Source organism: Accipiter gentilis, chromosome 18 (genome assembly GCF_929443795.1).
Source record: "Accipiter gentilis chromosome 18, bAccGen1.1, whole genome shotgun sequence".
Taxonomy (NCBI): Eukaryota; Metazoa; Chordata; class Aves; order Accipitriformes; family Accipitridae; genus Astur; species Astur gentilis.
Genome location: NC_064897.1, coordinates 14,917,812 through 14,931,453, shown reverse-complemented (window position 1 = coordinate 14,931,453; position 13,642 = coordinate 14,917,812). Strand labels below are relative to the sequence as shown.

Genomic DNA, 13,642 nt, shown 5'->3' with positions numbered 1-13,642 from the left:
GAATCTAAACCACTCCAAATAAAACCAATTAAAGGAATTATGTGCCGAAGGACCAGTGGGGAAGAACGAAAATTCACTGATCAATTTAATAGCTTTAAAGATGCCTTGCAACATCCCTTGACTCTTCCCTAGGAATGAAATGATCAAATATAGAAAAACTTTTGCTTTTCTACACATTAATATGTGCATACATTTTCCTTCACATTCGTACGGGAAGCCAGAGGAACGGTATGCCTGTAAACTTTCCGTATCAGTTTAGTCACACAAAATGGAATTGTCTTCCTCCTGTTCTCCTTTTTTAAACCGAGCTGTTAGGACAGGGGTTTTCAGACTCGCCTAGCGTTGGCACGGCTCTGCTCCCTTGGAAGGCGTTAGCACTCGCGCATCTTCGCCCGCAGGATCAGACCCCGCTGAGCGGTTCGGACGCTGCCGAGCCTCTGCTTCAGCAGAGGGGTTGCAGGAGGAGGGTCTCGGGAGCCACCTTTCAGTCTTGCTCTGGACTTGGTGCGCAGGCACCAAGCACTGCAGCAGAGCCTGCCTTAGCGTGGCAGCCCTCCACGCGTGGCCGGGGAGAGGGATGGGTGCAGCACCCCCGGCATTTCTGGGTGGGAAGCTCCCGAGCTCTCCCTGAGCTCCTTCCCGGGGCTGTCAGAGGCAAGAGAGGGGGTATGCTGCTTGTCCTCTTGGAGATCACCTCTGAGCAATCCCAGTATACAAGCACAGCAGTATACAGCTTGTGTCCTGCCTTCTTACAGGCTGTGTGTTTAGAGCCATGTTTTCTCTATTTAGAGATACCTTTGGGTTATTTCAGGCCATCTTTAATCTTTCTCTTTCTCAGCAGGTTTGAGACAATTTGAGAAAGAACCGTAGAAGGCCACTAAAGACGCTGGACCAATCGGGGGAAAACAAAAAAAAAGAAAAGGAAAAAGTGCTAAATTGTTCTTTTTATATTTATGTTTATTTACCAAAATGTCTTTTTGCATTATCCCAGTTAAAACCATGTATATTAGCACTGTATTTAATAATCAGTCTAGACATTCATCATAATAGTACTGCCTTTGCACAAGAGCCTTTATTCCTAAAGAAACCCATGCTGTGAAATATATAGACTCTTCTACTGATAGTCGTAACTAACTATGTATCTGAACAGTGATTTCAACTGGCATAAGAGGTCAACCCAAAATGCATGTAAAGTGAAGTTACTTAAGAAAGGTGTGCAGTAAACCTATAAAAACAATGGTTACTTTTGTAATACAGAAGTCTTTCTTTCTGCACTTTAGACTAAGGCATGGAAGAAATATCTTTAGTTGACAATGTAATATTTTCTGTAAGTTGCCCATGTCATGAGAAATACTGCATCAATAACGTGTTTTAATTTTTTTGTTTTATACTTTTTTTAAGTATCAATTTTTCCATTCTAGTTTAAGTTAATACCTGAATTCGGATGATTATGTTAGCTGACAGCGGTACTGATATTTCTTTTGTTGTTAGTGACTAGTTAATTGAATGCAATTTAGAATATATACACACATAGCTTTACAAAGTTTAGCCTAAAGGCACTACTAATGGTAGAATGCTTTAATACGTGCTAGAGTATTATATTTAGTAATAAACATACATAACTAGCCAATATCACAGCTTAAAAAAATAAAGACAAAATCACACACTTTTCTATAGTAAGATTTCATAAATGCCATTAGAGGTATGGTGAGATAAGTATTAAAAAATTTTAAATGTCAGTTGCCCAGTAACGGGTAATTAAAAAGAAAGTATAGTTTTTAAAAGAGGAAAAGGTAAGGGTATAGAGGGTCAAAAATAGGTCACTTGTATAAAACATTGTAGTTTAATTTATATAAAACTACCATAATTAAAAAGAAAAAACCTAAACACAGTTGGAGCTTGTTTCAAATGACTGTACACTAAATCTTGCCATCCATCAGTGCCGTACACTAAGTCCACCTAAAATGAAGTAAACCTCTATCTTTATAGTGCTTCTTTTTAACTCTCTCTCCCGAATATCTTATTTACAGATGTTTTCATTTGTATATAGTAAACACATGGCTATAAGACGTCAGCTTGGTTTGAATTTACATGCCATACAGTTTAGCATTTACATCCTACAGTGTATGGGTGGCATAAACTGAGCAACTAAAGTAGCCCCTGAGCATGTTTTTAACAGCTTTGGTGTGCATCGGAACTACTACAATCTCCCTTTTCACCACTTCCATCTCTTACAGCATCTGACTTCTTCCTAAAGAAGAATAATGCTATATATCAACCTAAAGATGAGCTCCCTTGCTTGGCTGAAACATCTTGTTTACATACAGAGGTGCACATAGTTATCTGTAGGGGGTGAAATTGTGCCTGATATTGTCTGTGAGTTGTCATGTTTTTTGTTGGGGTGTTTGTAAACACTCCCCTGAGTCTTTCAAATACATCCCATAGCTGCAATAAAAATGATTTGTTCAAACAATGTATTCTGAAACTGCATCCACAATAAATGGAATATTTCCGTGAGCAGCCCCCTGTTTGTTAATGAGTAGGAATGAGCTGGTTGCTGTAACTGGGATAGGAATCATGCTACCGCCGTATAAGATAAGGTATCATTGCAAAGAATCTCGAAGGATGTCTCTCCTGATGTACTGTCTCTCCTGACGTACTATCCTACAGTAAACAGCCAAGTCGTAAAATAAGCAGCTTTAACCTACGTATTCCTAAGCGGGCAGGGGGGAAATCTTAATTGGCATGCCTATCAGTACAAGATGGGAGCTGTGCATCATCCAGAAGTCAGCGTGCTCAGCAAAATAGGTTCTGACCTAGCGGTACAGCTGTCTGGTCCCCTGCTTTGAAAAATGTTTTCTGTGTGAGAGCCGTTGTGCTGCTTCTGTCTGCCTCGGTGGGATGCGCTTCCAGGCTTGGATGATTACAGGGACCGAGCCTGCGGAGCTGCTGACTCTCCCGTCGCCCTCCTGTCTCCTTCATTTTTGCTCTAATGGTCTAACCAGGTCATGGTCATCGGAAAGAGGCCCCCCCAGGCTGCTGCCAGCTCCACGGGAAGCACAGGGAAGGTTGCAGCAAGCACAACTTTCTGAACTACCGGAGGAGAAATAGTCAGATGCTGCCTAATTTAACCTGAGAAGAGCTTGTATGCTTGAAAGTGTGCCTGTTCTCCTGCCTCGCATTGACTGACTGCGTTGCTACATTTCTCTGCAAGCTTTGCTGAAGTGACGCTTTTCCTTGTTGATGTAGATAAGTTTCTTTTGCTCCTGGTTATTGCCTTTCCTGAGAGCGTGGAAACCTGCTGGGCATGATCAGTTTTACTTTTCGGGAAATACTGTAAAGTGGTGTGGTTGTGGTTTGTTCCCATCAGCTGGCACCACCTCCTGGCAGAATTTGCCAAAGACAAATGCTGGTGGCTGACTTGGCAGTGCTGCAAGGTTTTTTGGTGTTTCAATACCCTTATGAGGTGATGACTTTTCAGACAATACCAAATTGTCACCTTAGCGTCTGGTCATGCTTTCCTGCAGCTCACTCGGCATCCTAGCCAGACTTTCTCTTGTCAGCGTGCAGAATGCCACAAAAGAGCCTTTTTGAAGCCTGCCTTTGGTTTGGCCTAGTGTTATCAACATGAAAGTACTTTAAAGCAATTGTGTGTCTACCTCGGGGTTTGCTTTGGTTTTTTAAAAAGTTTTTCTATGTTTTCCTTAGATAAAGCTAACCCTTGTCTGGATAAATTGTTCTGAATGCCGCCAGCAGAGTTGCAAAAATAGGATTTTGCGTTTGAGACTTCCAGAACAAGTCAGTCTGATTTTGGAGGTAGCCCTTATGTTGGGCTGGGTCAATTTTGATATGTGTTATCACCGCATATGATGCTATCTTCAACTTCTCACCACTAATCACACAAGACTTCAATTTCTAGATGTTCAGAGGGAGGGCTACGTGAGGTAATACGTACAACTTTGTTCTTAGGTTCTAGCTAGAGTACGATCCTGTTTGACGCATAAGCCACAAAGTAGTCTCTATGTATTGTCCTTGTACAGGAATTATAGCAGCTCATTTCTATCTCTATCAAAACTTAAACAGACTTCAGGTATGCTTTTATAACTGAATGTATGAAACAATTTAAGCACCACACTGATTAAGTGTTGTTCTTATTCAAACTTTATGAATATAAAATTTTAAAGCATTAGAAATTCACAGTATAAAAATCACAACTATGTAAAAAGCAAAGTAATTAAGGACAGCATTCCTTGACAGCAATTCATGAGCCAGTATGACTGCACTGGAAATAACATATAAAAAAAAAAAATCATGTGAGTAACCAGAGTTTTTTGTTAAACATGTCTTTAATTAAGGAAAACAAGGAAAAAAAGGAAATTAAGAGACATTGTCTTTTTACTATTAATCAAAACCAGATTTCTGCTAACCATCTTTACAAAAGACCCATCTCTATTGATGCATTCTTATACCAGCTAGTGGTCTCCTAAAAAAGGAGGACAAGTAACTGCGTGTAATGATTGTCAAGTATAGAAGAAGAAATCAAGACCATGCTGTAGAATACATCTTCTAATCTGGAAGGAGTTACACAGAGGTCTTGCTGAAACCACTGGTATTAATATTCTGCTTTGAATGGGTAGTCCTTGTGATTGACAGCTCTGAGAAGAGAAAGAAATGGTTATTTAAGTATTGTAGAAAGTATCTTCAGCAGCATATTTCCCTACTGCAGTGTCCCCTACCACTGCCGATGTACTCAAGATTTGCTACTGTCATTAATTTGAACAGAGGCTTGTGAGAAAGCACACGCAGCACCAAGGTGCTGAAGGGAATGCCCTGAATGAGTCTCCCTCCTGCTGTCAGTTCCAGGACACATCTCATTACCTAGGATCCAGGGCTTAAGATACAAGCTCTCTCTGGTTTTGGTCATGTGTGTTTTCAAGATATGGGGGATGAAAAATACAGATAGAGATAGGCCTAGTGGATAGTAAAGAACATACTTGAGCACTGGAACTGCCCTCCAGTTTCTGTTAAAGCTGAGGATGACATCCATCTCCTTTTTAGACAGTTCAAAGTCAAACACCTAGCGGGGGGGGGGGGGGGGAAAAAAAAAAAAAGGCAAGCCCTTTTTACTTAGGTTCATAAATAGTTAGCTACAAAGTGTACTTCATGCATTTATGACTTGAGGTAGGAACATACTGCATCCACACTAAGCATACTTAAGAAATCCTCTTATTTCTCAGCCAAATACCGATTAACCCTTGAAGTTATCAAGATAGTCCTTTTCCCTCTGAGGTGCTGTTCATAGCAATGTCTTACAGTTCTGGGTGGTTGAATGCCAACACCACTGCAGTTTGTGTTGTAATGCACAGACAGAAAACTTAAGGTGCTAAGGATGGATTACTTGATTTGTCACAAACACTGGAACTAGCAGTAAATATTTCTGGTACGACAGAGGACTGCTGGGTACCAACTGCAAATAGTTTTCTCACAGTTAATCAATCACCTAAGAATTCTTGCTGGTGGTTCATAGGAGAAGTCAGTCCAAAATGTAGCAGCATAAATTTGAAAGTAACACCAAGATATCATCTAAGATGCTAGGCCTTATCAGCAAGCATCTAGCTGAATCTCCCTGCCAAGGGGAACCACAGCCTCCAAGTGAGACATGAACCCTAACAGGCCTGGTGTTTACAATTTGTTCTTTTACACCCTAAAGAGGGGCTCACTAAGCATTTCCCAGAGGGTAAGTCCAAAACTGGGATTCCCTTTCCAGGGAAGCAGAGCTCAGACCATCCTGGTGTAACCCCTTTCTCTCCTGGCAGGAACAAAATGCTTTTCCCCAGAGAACAAGCGTGGATGATTAGGTAGTGCTGAGCTCCAATCTTTCCATCTCTGTGCTCCCCTTCCAATGCCTCTCAGGTGCTGCTTGAAACACGGAGGAGATACGGGTGTGGGTGCCTATCCTGTGTAAAAAGGTGGCAGCAGTCCCGATGGAAACTTCACCTTGATGTTTTCCTCAACACGCTGTGGTTTTTCAGACTTGGGAATGACAATCACATCTCTTTGGATAAGAAACCGGATCAGAATCTAGGAAAGGACAAGGAGGAGCATGAACACAGGGGTACCAAGGATTCTGTTCAAAGGCATTTTGTGTTCTCTTACCTTTTTTTTTTTTCATGCACAAACCAATTTCTTTTTCTACAACTGTGTTCACTCTTTGGAAGGCTCTACCAGTTCACACGCGGGAGTTTGATGTGCCAGCATTTGCTTGCAGTCTACTGACGAACTATAATTGTTTCTGGCCTATGTTGTTTCTACATCCTTGCTTCTCCTGGATTTGTTTTGTTTTCCTTTATGGTAGGAGGGGAGGAGAGAGATGATGATGCTTCTGGCTTGCATTATATAGGTGCTCAGACCAAATGAGCATAAAGATACTGCAGATTATTTTGGGCTTACTGGTAAGTACCTAACCTAAGTTAAGTTTTGTGAAGTCCTTAAAAGGAAAAAACATGTTTATAGATTTTAAAAGTTTCTCTCCCTTGAAAGAGGACTGTTGCATACAATTTTTGGTGCTGCTCTGCCCGTCTTAAAATATGACTGTGGGTGATTGCTTGTGAAGATGTGGGTTTGAAGTGCAGTTTCTGCACACCCTGGGCAAGAACTCATTTGTGTGACTAGCAACTAACAGAGAAAAAAATTCATCTTGAATAATCAAGCAACTTTCAATGATTCTTTATGAACATGAGCAAACAGGGAGCAATCAAGTAAGTCAGCAAATTACAGGGCTTCTCTGAAGAATAACTTAGCTAACTTAGCTGGAGAAAGGAATAACAAGTTGGCTTGATGATTTATAAGTAAATCTCAGAGGAAAGGGTTTCTCCAGGAGCAAGCACTTCTCTCTGGGAGCAGAGGAAATCACCCTAGGAAGGGGAACACTTCAGGTAAGCACGTATCACTGCTGATCAGCCCCCCCCAAAACTCAGCACTCGAGACCTCTTAGAAAATACCTGATAATTTGTATGAATGCTGGTAAGAAGTGGGGCAGTATGAAGAGTCAAGCGCAGTGCAGCCCCATTATACTGTATCTCTAGAGAGGGCAGCATCTGCTCAGACTGGCCATCAGCCTCTAAAAATGTCTGAGGAGGGGGAATAGTGTGCCCTGACAACCCCACTTACCTGGGCAGGGGTTTTATCATGTCTAACTGCAATCTCTTTAATCCTGGGATCATCCAGCAGCACAGGTTCCCCTGGCGTGGCCCTATTAAAAACAAAAGCTAGGATATTGATGGTAGAAAGATATTAGTTTCCCTGCAGGAAGCCTGACATTTTGTGTGAAATAATCTGCAACAAGGCAACAGCACTTTTCTCATTATTCCTGCATTATTTGGATCATTTGCCTCAAAGATTCAAGTTGCAAATGTGTTGTTTTGTGTGCAGAAAGGCTGCAATGCTTTCTTACCACGGGCGGTTAGGAGAGCCAAGGGGGCTATATGCAGTCACAGCAATCCCTTTGGATTTACAGTACTCGATCAACTTTTCCTGGGTTAGGTATGGATGACATTCGATCTACAAGCACAGAAACATGAAGGTTGATACAGAAGCAGACTGTACTGGGCTCCAGAGCATAACATTTTAATTCCTCTTGGGTCACAGAAAATGTGAAGAAAAGACTCCCAATACCGTGACTAAAATCTATCTTATAAAAGTTATTCACATCACAGCAATATCTAGAAGCCTAGCACAGAGAACAGGGCTTCCTCATACTACGTATTACACAAAGATAGTGAGAAACAGATGAGAAGAGTGGAAGGGCTGTGTCAGGAATTGGGGAAATCAGTCTTCCTGGACTATTGCAGAGCAGGACTGCATCTTCAGAGGGGCAGCTCAGAGTACCTGATGTTTAGTTCCTGCTCTGAGTCACCCGACCTCTCCTCTCCTCAAGGAGTCTCCCTGATTACTGAAGAAGCCTGGGGAGATGAGCTTCCCTAGGTCAGCTCAGATCATGTTGTGACCAGCCATTCGGGCAAGACATCCTTTAACTGGAAGCAACAGGAGTCTATACGGGGATGCTGCTCAACTTGTCACAAGCCATAGGATGACCACAGGGCTATGTCTACACTGCATAATGTGGCATCATGCACATATCCAACCATTTCTAAATGCTATAGCTTTGCTACCTGGCATGGTGACATGAAATCCACGTACAGTAGTTTATTTAGACCTGAGCTAGATTAGGCAACTACTGTAAAAACGGCACGTGGCACCGGCACACCCACGGAGACGCAAACTGGAGTCAAAGCCTGAAGTTCTTCAACCTGTTAAAGTTGGTGCAGCTTTTAATGTGGGGTTAGTTGGGTCCATCCCCACCAGAATTTTATAACCCTCAGTAAAACCTTTCCAAGTTCTATGTCTCCCTTGTGCTAAGTCTGGCTGGCGTACACACTAGTCCCAAGCCCGGCACCGCAGCACAGGCAGCACTGTGCCTGCACAGGACCCAGTGTAGAGATTTCCCTGGATATTCCCAAGCTGGCAGAGATGTACATTCAGCACCCAAGTGCAAAGAAGTCACATATGGAAGAAAGTCAGAAGATCCCGATGCCCCTGCTGTCCTGTGATTTCATTCACGAGAATTTGTTAAGTAATTGTATACTTCAACCCTCCTTTCTAAAATGAGGTTCAGTGAAATGGTTTATTTTATGTTGAAAAATAAGAAAGTCCAGCAAATCAGTTGAAGCATTCTTGTACATTCTTATGCCGTGCAGTAGCTTGAAGTGGGGATTTTGCTGGTTATCCCAAGGCTGGAAGAAATGGGCCTGTGGCAACTTGGGATGTGATATCCAAGTCAAAGTAGTGCTTGGGAATGTGAAAGAAGATGTGTAGCAGAAAGTGACAAGGTCCTATACAAGTTAATGGATACTTTCGCTGTTTTCCAATGTCTAAAAATGAAATATTCTCTTCTGTTTCATATTACTGTGATATGCATAATCCATACTGTTTTGTATGATAATGCTTTCAAATCTCCACTGCATTTATATACACACAAGTCTACAAAAAATGTTTCTGTCGAGATTCCTGTCAGATAAAAACCAACAAGACTGACACTGTACCAAAGCCTTGCATATCACAGGCAGCACTGGCTTGAAGGGTCTTCCAGTCAACCAGAGATACCTAGCACTTTGTGAGATCTTTCCATGGCACCAAAACTATTTAAAGGTCATGGCAGAAGTCAGTTTTAGAGCTGAAGTGTAGCATGAATATATTTGGGAATATTCCAAGCTTAGCTGACACCAATGGAAACAAAAATCTTACCTGGTTATTTACTGGCTTGTATTTCAGTCCCGGCTTGTTCAAGATTCTTTCAATCTGCTCATGGTTAAAGTTGGAGATTCCAATGGCTTTTACCAGACCAGCATCCACCAGCTCTTCCATGGCCTAATGAGTAAGGACAACCAATGTATGTTTATGAGGTGGTATTAATACGAACTATACTATTTTATTTCCCTAAAGCTAGTGGTAAACCAGCAGACAACTCACACTAGATTAAATAACCGTATCTCAAATAATTAAAAAAAAAATAGTCTTTGCAACTTGTATAATCTGTATGCTTTATGTCCTACTGCAGATGGGAAAGTAATATAAGAAGAATAGCTTAGCCAACCATTTCGTAGTAGGAAGTAAAGTTCTTTCACTTTGGCTTCTTTGGGGATCGTTCTACCAGAGCTAAAAAAGCAAGGGAGACCCCTCCAACTCCTCCCCTACCTTCACACTACCTCTGAGTTGGCAGAACACAGCAGGGAGGATGGTAGCTTAAACTCAGTTACCTCAAAATACTTTCTTGCAACTGTAATCTGCTATTGTAGACAAAACTATTAATTCCTAGAGCTGCAGCATCACAGAGGTAGAGGTAGCAGGAGCAGTCCCTGAATCCTCCCAGTCCATGAGGAGAGGAGGATTGAAAGACAGCCTGAGATGCTGATGCCCAACACTGAAAAGTGTGACAATTCCCTATCTGTATGAAATACTCAGTAAATTAACAGCCACACCTGGATTAATCCATGCTTCAGTTCTACCATTGTCTGTATTCATATATTATTTTAGTGACAGCACCTCCTCTGTAGTCTTAGTGAAGTCATCCCCCTCTTTTTCCCCCAAACAAGAGGTAGCAGCAGCTCTGCTCATTCTGGTCATGAAACGCCATTTTATGTGACTATCCTCTGTACCCAAACCTATCCCTTAATTTCATTGTGCGCACAGATGTCTGCTCCATCTTTAGTGCTGACACCTGCTCTGAAGAACAAACATTAACTTACCTCCCATGTGTCCAGGAAATCTGTATCACTGGGGACACTCATACCCTTGTCATCCACAGGATGCAGTTCTTCACCAGCCTGTTATTTCAAGGCAGATAATACACAGACCTTCTTTAAGAGTTGAATTTCCTACTGTTTACTAGCCCTTCTGACTGGATTTACAGGCAGCAAGTTAGCAGATTATTTAAATACATCATGTAACTAAAAATTATGCATGTTCCTCCATATTCTCTTTTGGATGAGGGCCGTATTTCTACAAATCAATCCCTGCAAACGAAGAGCCGGGGATTAGTAGTAATTATGTAACTTAGGCAGATCTAGAGAGGAGGGAGCAGACACCCCCCTACCTTTATTCTACAGTTTGTATTTATTTTATACAGGTGTAGATTGGGGTAAAAAGAAGCATGTTCTTTCTGCACTGTGCTTCATTTTTCACTGTTGGTTACTCTAGATCAAGCCAGCATCTCCAAAACCTGGGATGTTCATGTTGTTCTGGCCCAGCAGAAGGCCACGATCCCAAACTGTGTTGATTACAGTCTCCCTGAACACCCAGCCGGCTCCTTAGCAGTGCTCGTACCTACGACTATCTCACTCCCGCAGGCATGGAAAGCCAGACCCACGTGCTGAGACATACCACGACCTAGTTAATGCCTGAGTGCTTGCTACCACCAGGTTCAGGGATGAGCCAAATGAACCATAGCATAGCCCCGTGCATAATGCAGATGCTCGCAGCATAGATGAGCGAATGCACCGTGTCTCTAGCCAGGTAAGGAGAAGAGGGATGTAGAGCAGGACTACCTTGAATCCCATAGGGAAGTGTATCAGGTAGAGGTCAAGGTAGTCCAGTTGCAGTGCAGCGAGACTCTTCTTGCATGCTACCTTAACCAAGGACCTCTCGTGAAACGTGTTCCACAGCTGTGGGAAGAAACCAAGCCCAACCGTGACTCTACAGCTTCCGCAGGCCAGAAGCTTCTCCCTCAGTGGTCTAGGAGGACAACTCCCTCCCCACCTACTCAGTGCATGCTGAAGACAAGGGTGCCAATATTCTAATGGTAAGGTAGGACAAACATACCACAAATCAGGGAGTCAGTCATGAAGGTGGACAGTCAGTATTCCTAGTTACGAAAAGAGATTCTCAGAAATAAATGTAACGCTCTGCCAGCTGTATCTGGCACAGCAAAGCTGTTGGTGTTAGAATTTAAATTTTTGTTTTCAGCCTAAATTTTGAGTATTGAGCCGCTCATAGTTACCCTCCTTCTGTCCCTTTTAACTAGCCACAGTGAGAACTGTTGTCAATTTTACCTCATTTTTGAAATGAAAATTCAAGTAATTTAAATAGAACTTGCAAGTATTATTCAAATTAAAACCCATTCTTTAACAAAAATGAAGAGTATGTGGAAAAGCTTATCAATGTTTTCTGGTTTTGCTAGTGAAACCCCCAAGTCGTAAGTTTTCTAGTTGAAGTGTTCTTACTTTTTGGTAAAAAGCATTGCTGAGACAAGTGGGTGAGGTAAAGGAATGGAGTAAATACATGTAAAATACTTCAGTCTAAGTCCCATGCTTTAATTTCCGTTCATTTTCAGGCTTACATTTTATACATTACACCATTTTCAAACGTCTTACACACCAGTAAGTAGTACAGCACCTTTGAATTCAGACATCTGTCTTGTCTTTTTTTTTTTTCTGATCTTTCTAGGGTGTGTGCAAATGAACCTTCAGTATAATTAAGTGACTTAATAGATGCAAGGAAATTATTATATCAGCAACAGCCACACTATCTTTCCTAAGTTGTCAGTGTTTCCTGACAAAGCTCAGTCCAAATTGCAAATACAGGATGGAATTTATAGCACACAACAAGACAGCCACCAAGTGAACGTCAGAGAAGGGAACAGGACCTTGTGTCACTTTACAGATGGGACAAAGGTTTCTCTGCAAGAAAAGCTAAATACCCTAATAATCCTGCAGCCTTGTACCTTAGTGACAATGAAGAGGTCTTCCCGTTTCACAGCCCCTTCCTTGATCTTCTGCTGGATTGCATTCCCTATTTCTTTTTCATTCCGGTAGAAATAGGCACAGTCAAAGAGGCGGTAGCCTGCATCAATAGCAAACTTCACCACCTCTTCCACCTTTCCCGGAGGAGCCTGAAAGCAAACACAGTTAACCATGAGCTCCTCCGTGGCCTTCTGCCAGCACTCGCTGCTGAGATCGCTCCACAAAGTCCCCGTTTCCAGCTGCAGCTGCAGTTTCGCCGTCACCTGCATTTAAAGACAGCTTCGGCTTTCCAGGCAAACAGCATTTTTGCAGGGAAAGGGAGCAGAGCAGAAAGGACTTGGTTCCTGCGAGACGCTTTGACTCTGCCATTTCCAGCAGCGCAATGCCCGCTACCGTTTCCCCTTATTCGCTCTCAGTGTTCCCAACCAGTTTTGCCAGTTTACCTCCCCCAAACCCTTCCCCAGGGAGGCAGCTCCGTGGCACAAGGTTCCCACCAGTGACCCCATCCCTCCCAGGGCTGCGAGCGCCGAGCCAGGCAGCCTTTCGCGACCTACTTTCGGTCCTTTTGTCGTTGTTGTTTCTTCTTTTGCAGCCCTTCCTCTTTGGTTTTTTTTCTTCTTTTTTTCTCCTCTCTCCGCCTTCTTCAACCCCTGTTTTATTTTTTTGCCTTTTTTTCTCTCTGCTTTTTGCTCCCCGAGCCCTCTTCCCCCCCGCTGCCCGGCCGCCCGCTCGGTTACACAAGCGGCCGCCATCGCGGGGTGGCGAGACCGACCGACCTCCCCCGGGGCCCCCACGCAGGGCCGTGGCTTGCGCAGCAGCCCCGCTTTGTGTGGCGGTTTTTCTTTTTTTTTTTTTTTTTTTTTTTTCTTTTTTTTCTTCTTTCCCCCTCCTCATCCCCGCACTGTCCGCTGGCCCAGCGCCCCCCGGCCCACCCCGCCCCGGTACCTGCCAAGTGCCCAGCCCCAGGGTGGGCATCTTCATCTTGTTGCTCAGCTCCACGCAGGGGCTCGCCATGGTGTCTGCGGGTGTCTGTCCGTCTGTCCGTGCCCGCCCGCCGCGGCCAGAAGGCGCTTTAAGAGGCGGGGCCGCCCCCCCCCCCCCGCCTCCGCCGGGGTTCCCTTAGAGGCGAGACCCGAGGTGCTCGTGATTTTGGGGTTGCGGGAGGATGGATGGTTGGGTTTGCACCGGACAAGCTAAAAGCGACTGTCTCGGTGAGGAATTTGGCCCTTTGCGCGTGTTCTTCTGCCCTGGGGAGAGCCTGCGGGGTGAACTGCTGCGTGGGGCAATGGGCGTCCGGCCGGTGAAGGGTTTTCTCGGTTACTCTCGAGTGGTGACAAATGGACTGA

At 43.5% G+C, this 13,642-nt stretch overlaps 2 protein-coding genes across 12 annotated transcripts in view; one reads left to right on the top strand and one right to left on the bottom strand.

Moving 5' to 3' along the window:
• CALD1 (caldesmon 1) overlaps window positions 1-2,517 on the top strand; it is a 198,573-nt gene extending 196,056 nt beyond the window's left edge. For 7 of the 9 annotated variants that reach the window (XM_049822541.1, XM_049822538.1, XM_049822539.1 and 4 more), the window contains one exon: window positions 839-2,517. In XM_049822541.1, coding sequence (XP_049678498.1) covers window positions 839-870 — 32 coding nt within the window. In that variant the 3' untranslated portion in view covers window positions 871-2,517. The remainder of the gene's footprint in view (window positions 1-838) is intronic. The other 2 variants (XM_049822542.1, XM_049822545.1) reach the window with 1 other exon arrangement.
• Window positions 2,518-3,361: 844 nt separating this feature from the next.
• LOC126048071 (aldo-keto reductase family 1 member B1-like) lies at window positions 3,362-13,335 on the bottom strand. Of its 3 annotated transcripts, XM_049822547.1 has the most exons (10): window positions 13,242-13,335; window positions 12,278-12,445; window positions 11,103-11,219; window positions 10,305-10,382; window positions 9,304-9,426; window positions 7,454-7,560; window positions 7,171-7,252; window positions 5,998-6,081; window positions 4,995-5,077; window positions 3,362-4,655 (listed from the first exon to the last, which is right to left on the bottom strand). In XM_049822547.1, the coding sequence occupies exons 1-10, from the start codon at window positions 13,308-13,310 to the stop codon at window positions 4,613-4,615; spliced, it is 954 nt and encodes a 317-aa protein (XP_049678504.1). In that variant the 5' UTR covers window positions 13,311-13,335; the 3' UTR covers window positions 3,362-4,612. The 3 variants fall into 3 exon arrangements, with proteins under 3 accessions (XP_049678504.1, XP_049678503.1, XP_049678505.1); XM_049822546.1 differs by having other exon boundaries at window positions 3,362-5,077; XM_049822548.1 differs by lacking the exons at window positions 11,103-11,219; window positions 12,278-12,445 and having other exon boundaries at window positions 3,362-5,077.
• Window positions 13,336-13,642: the final 307 nt, after the last annotated feature.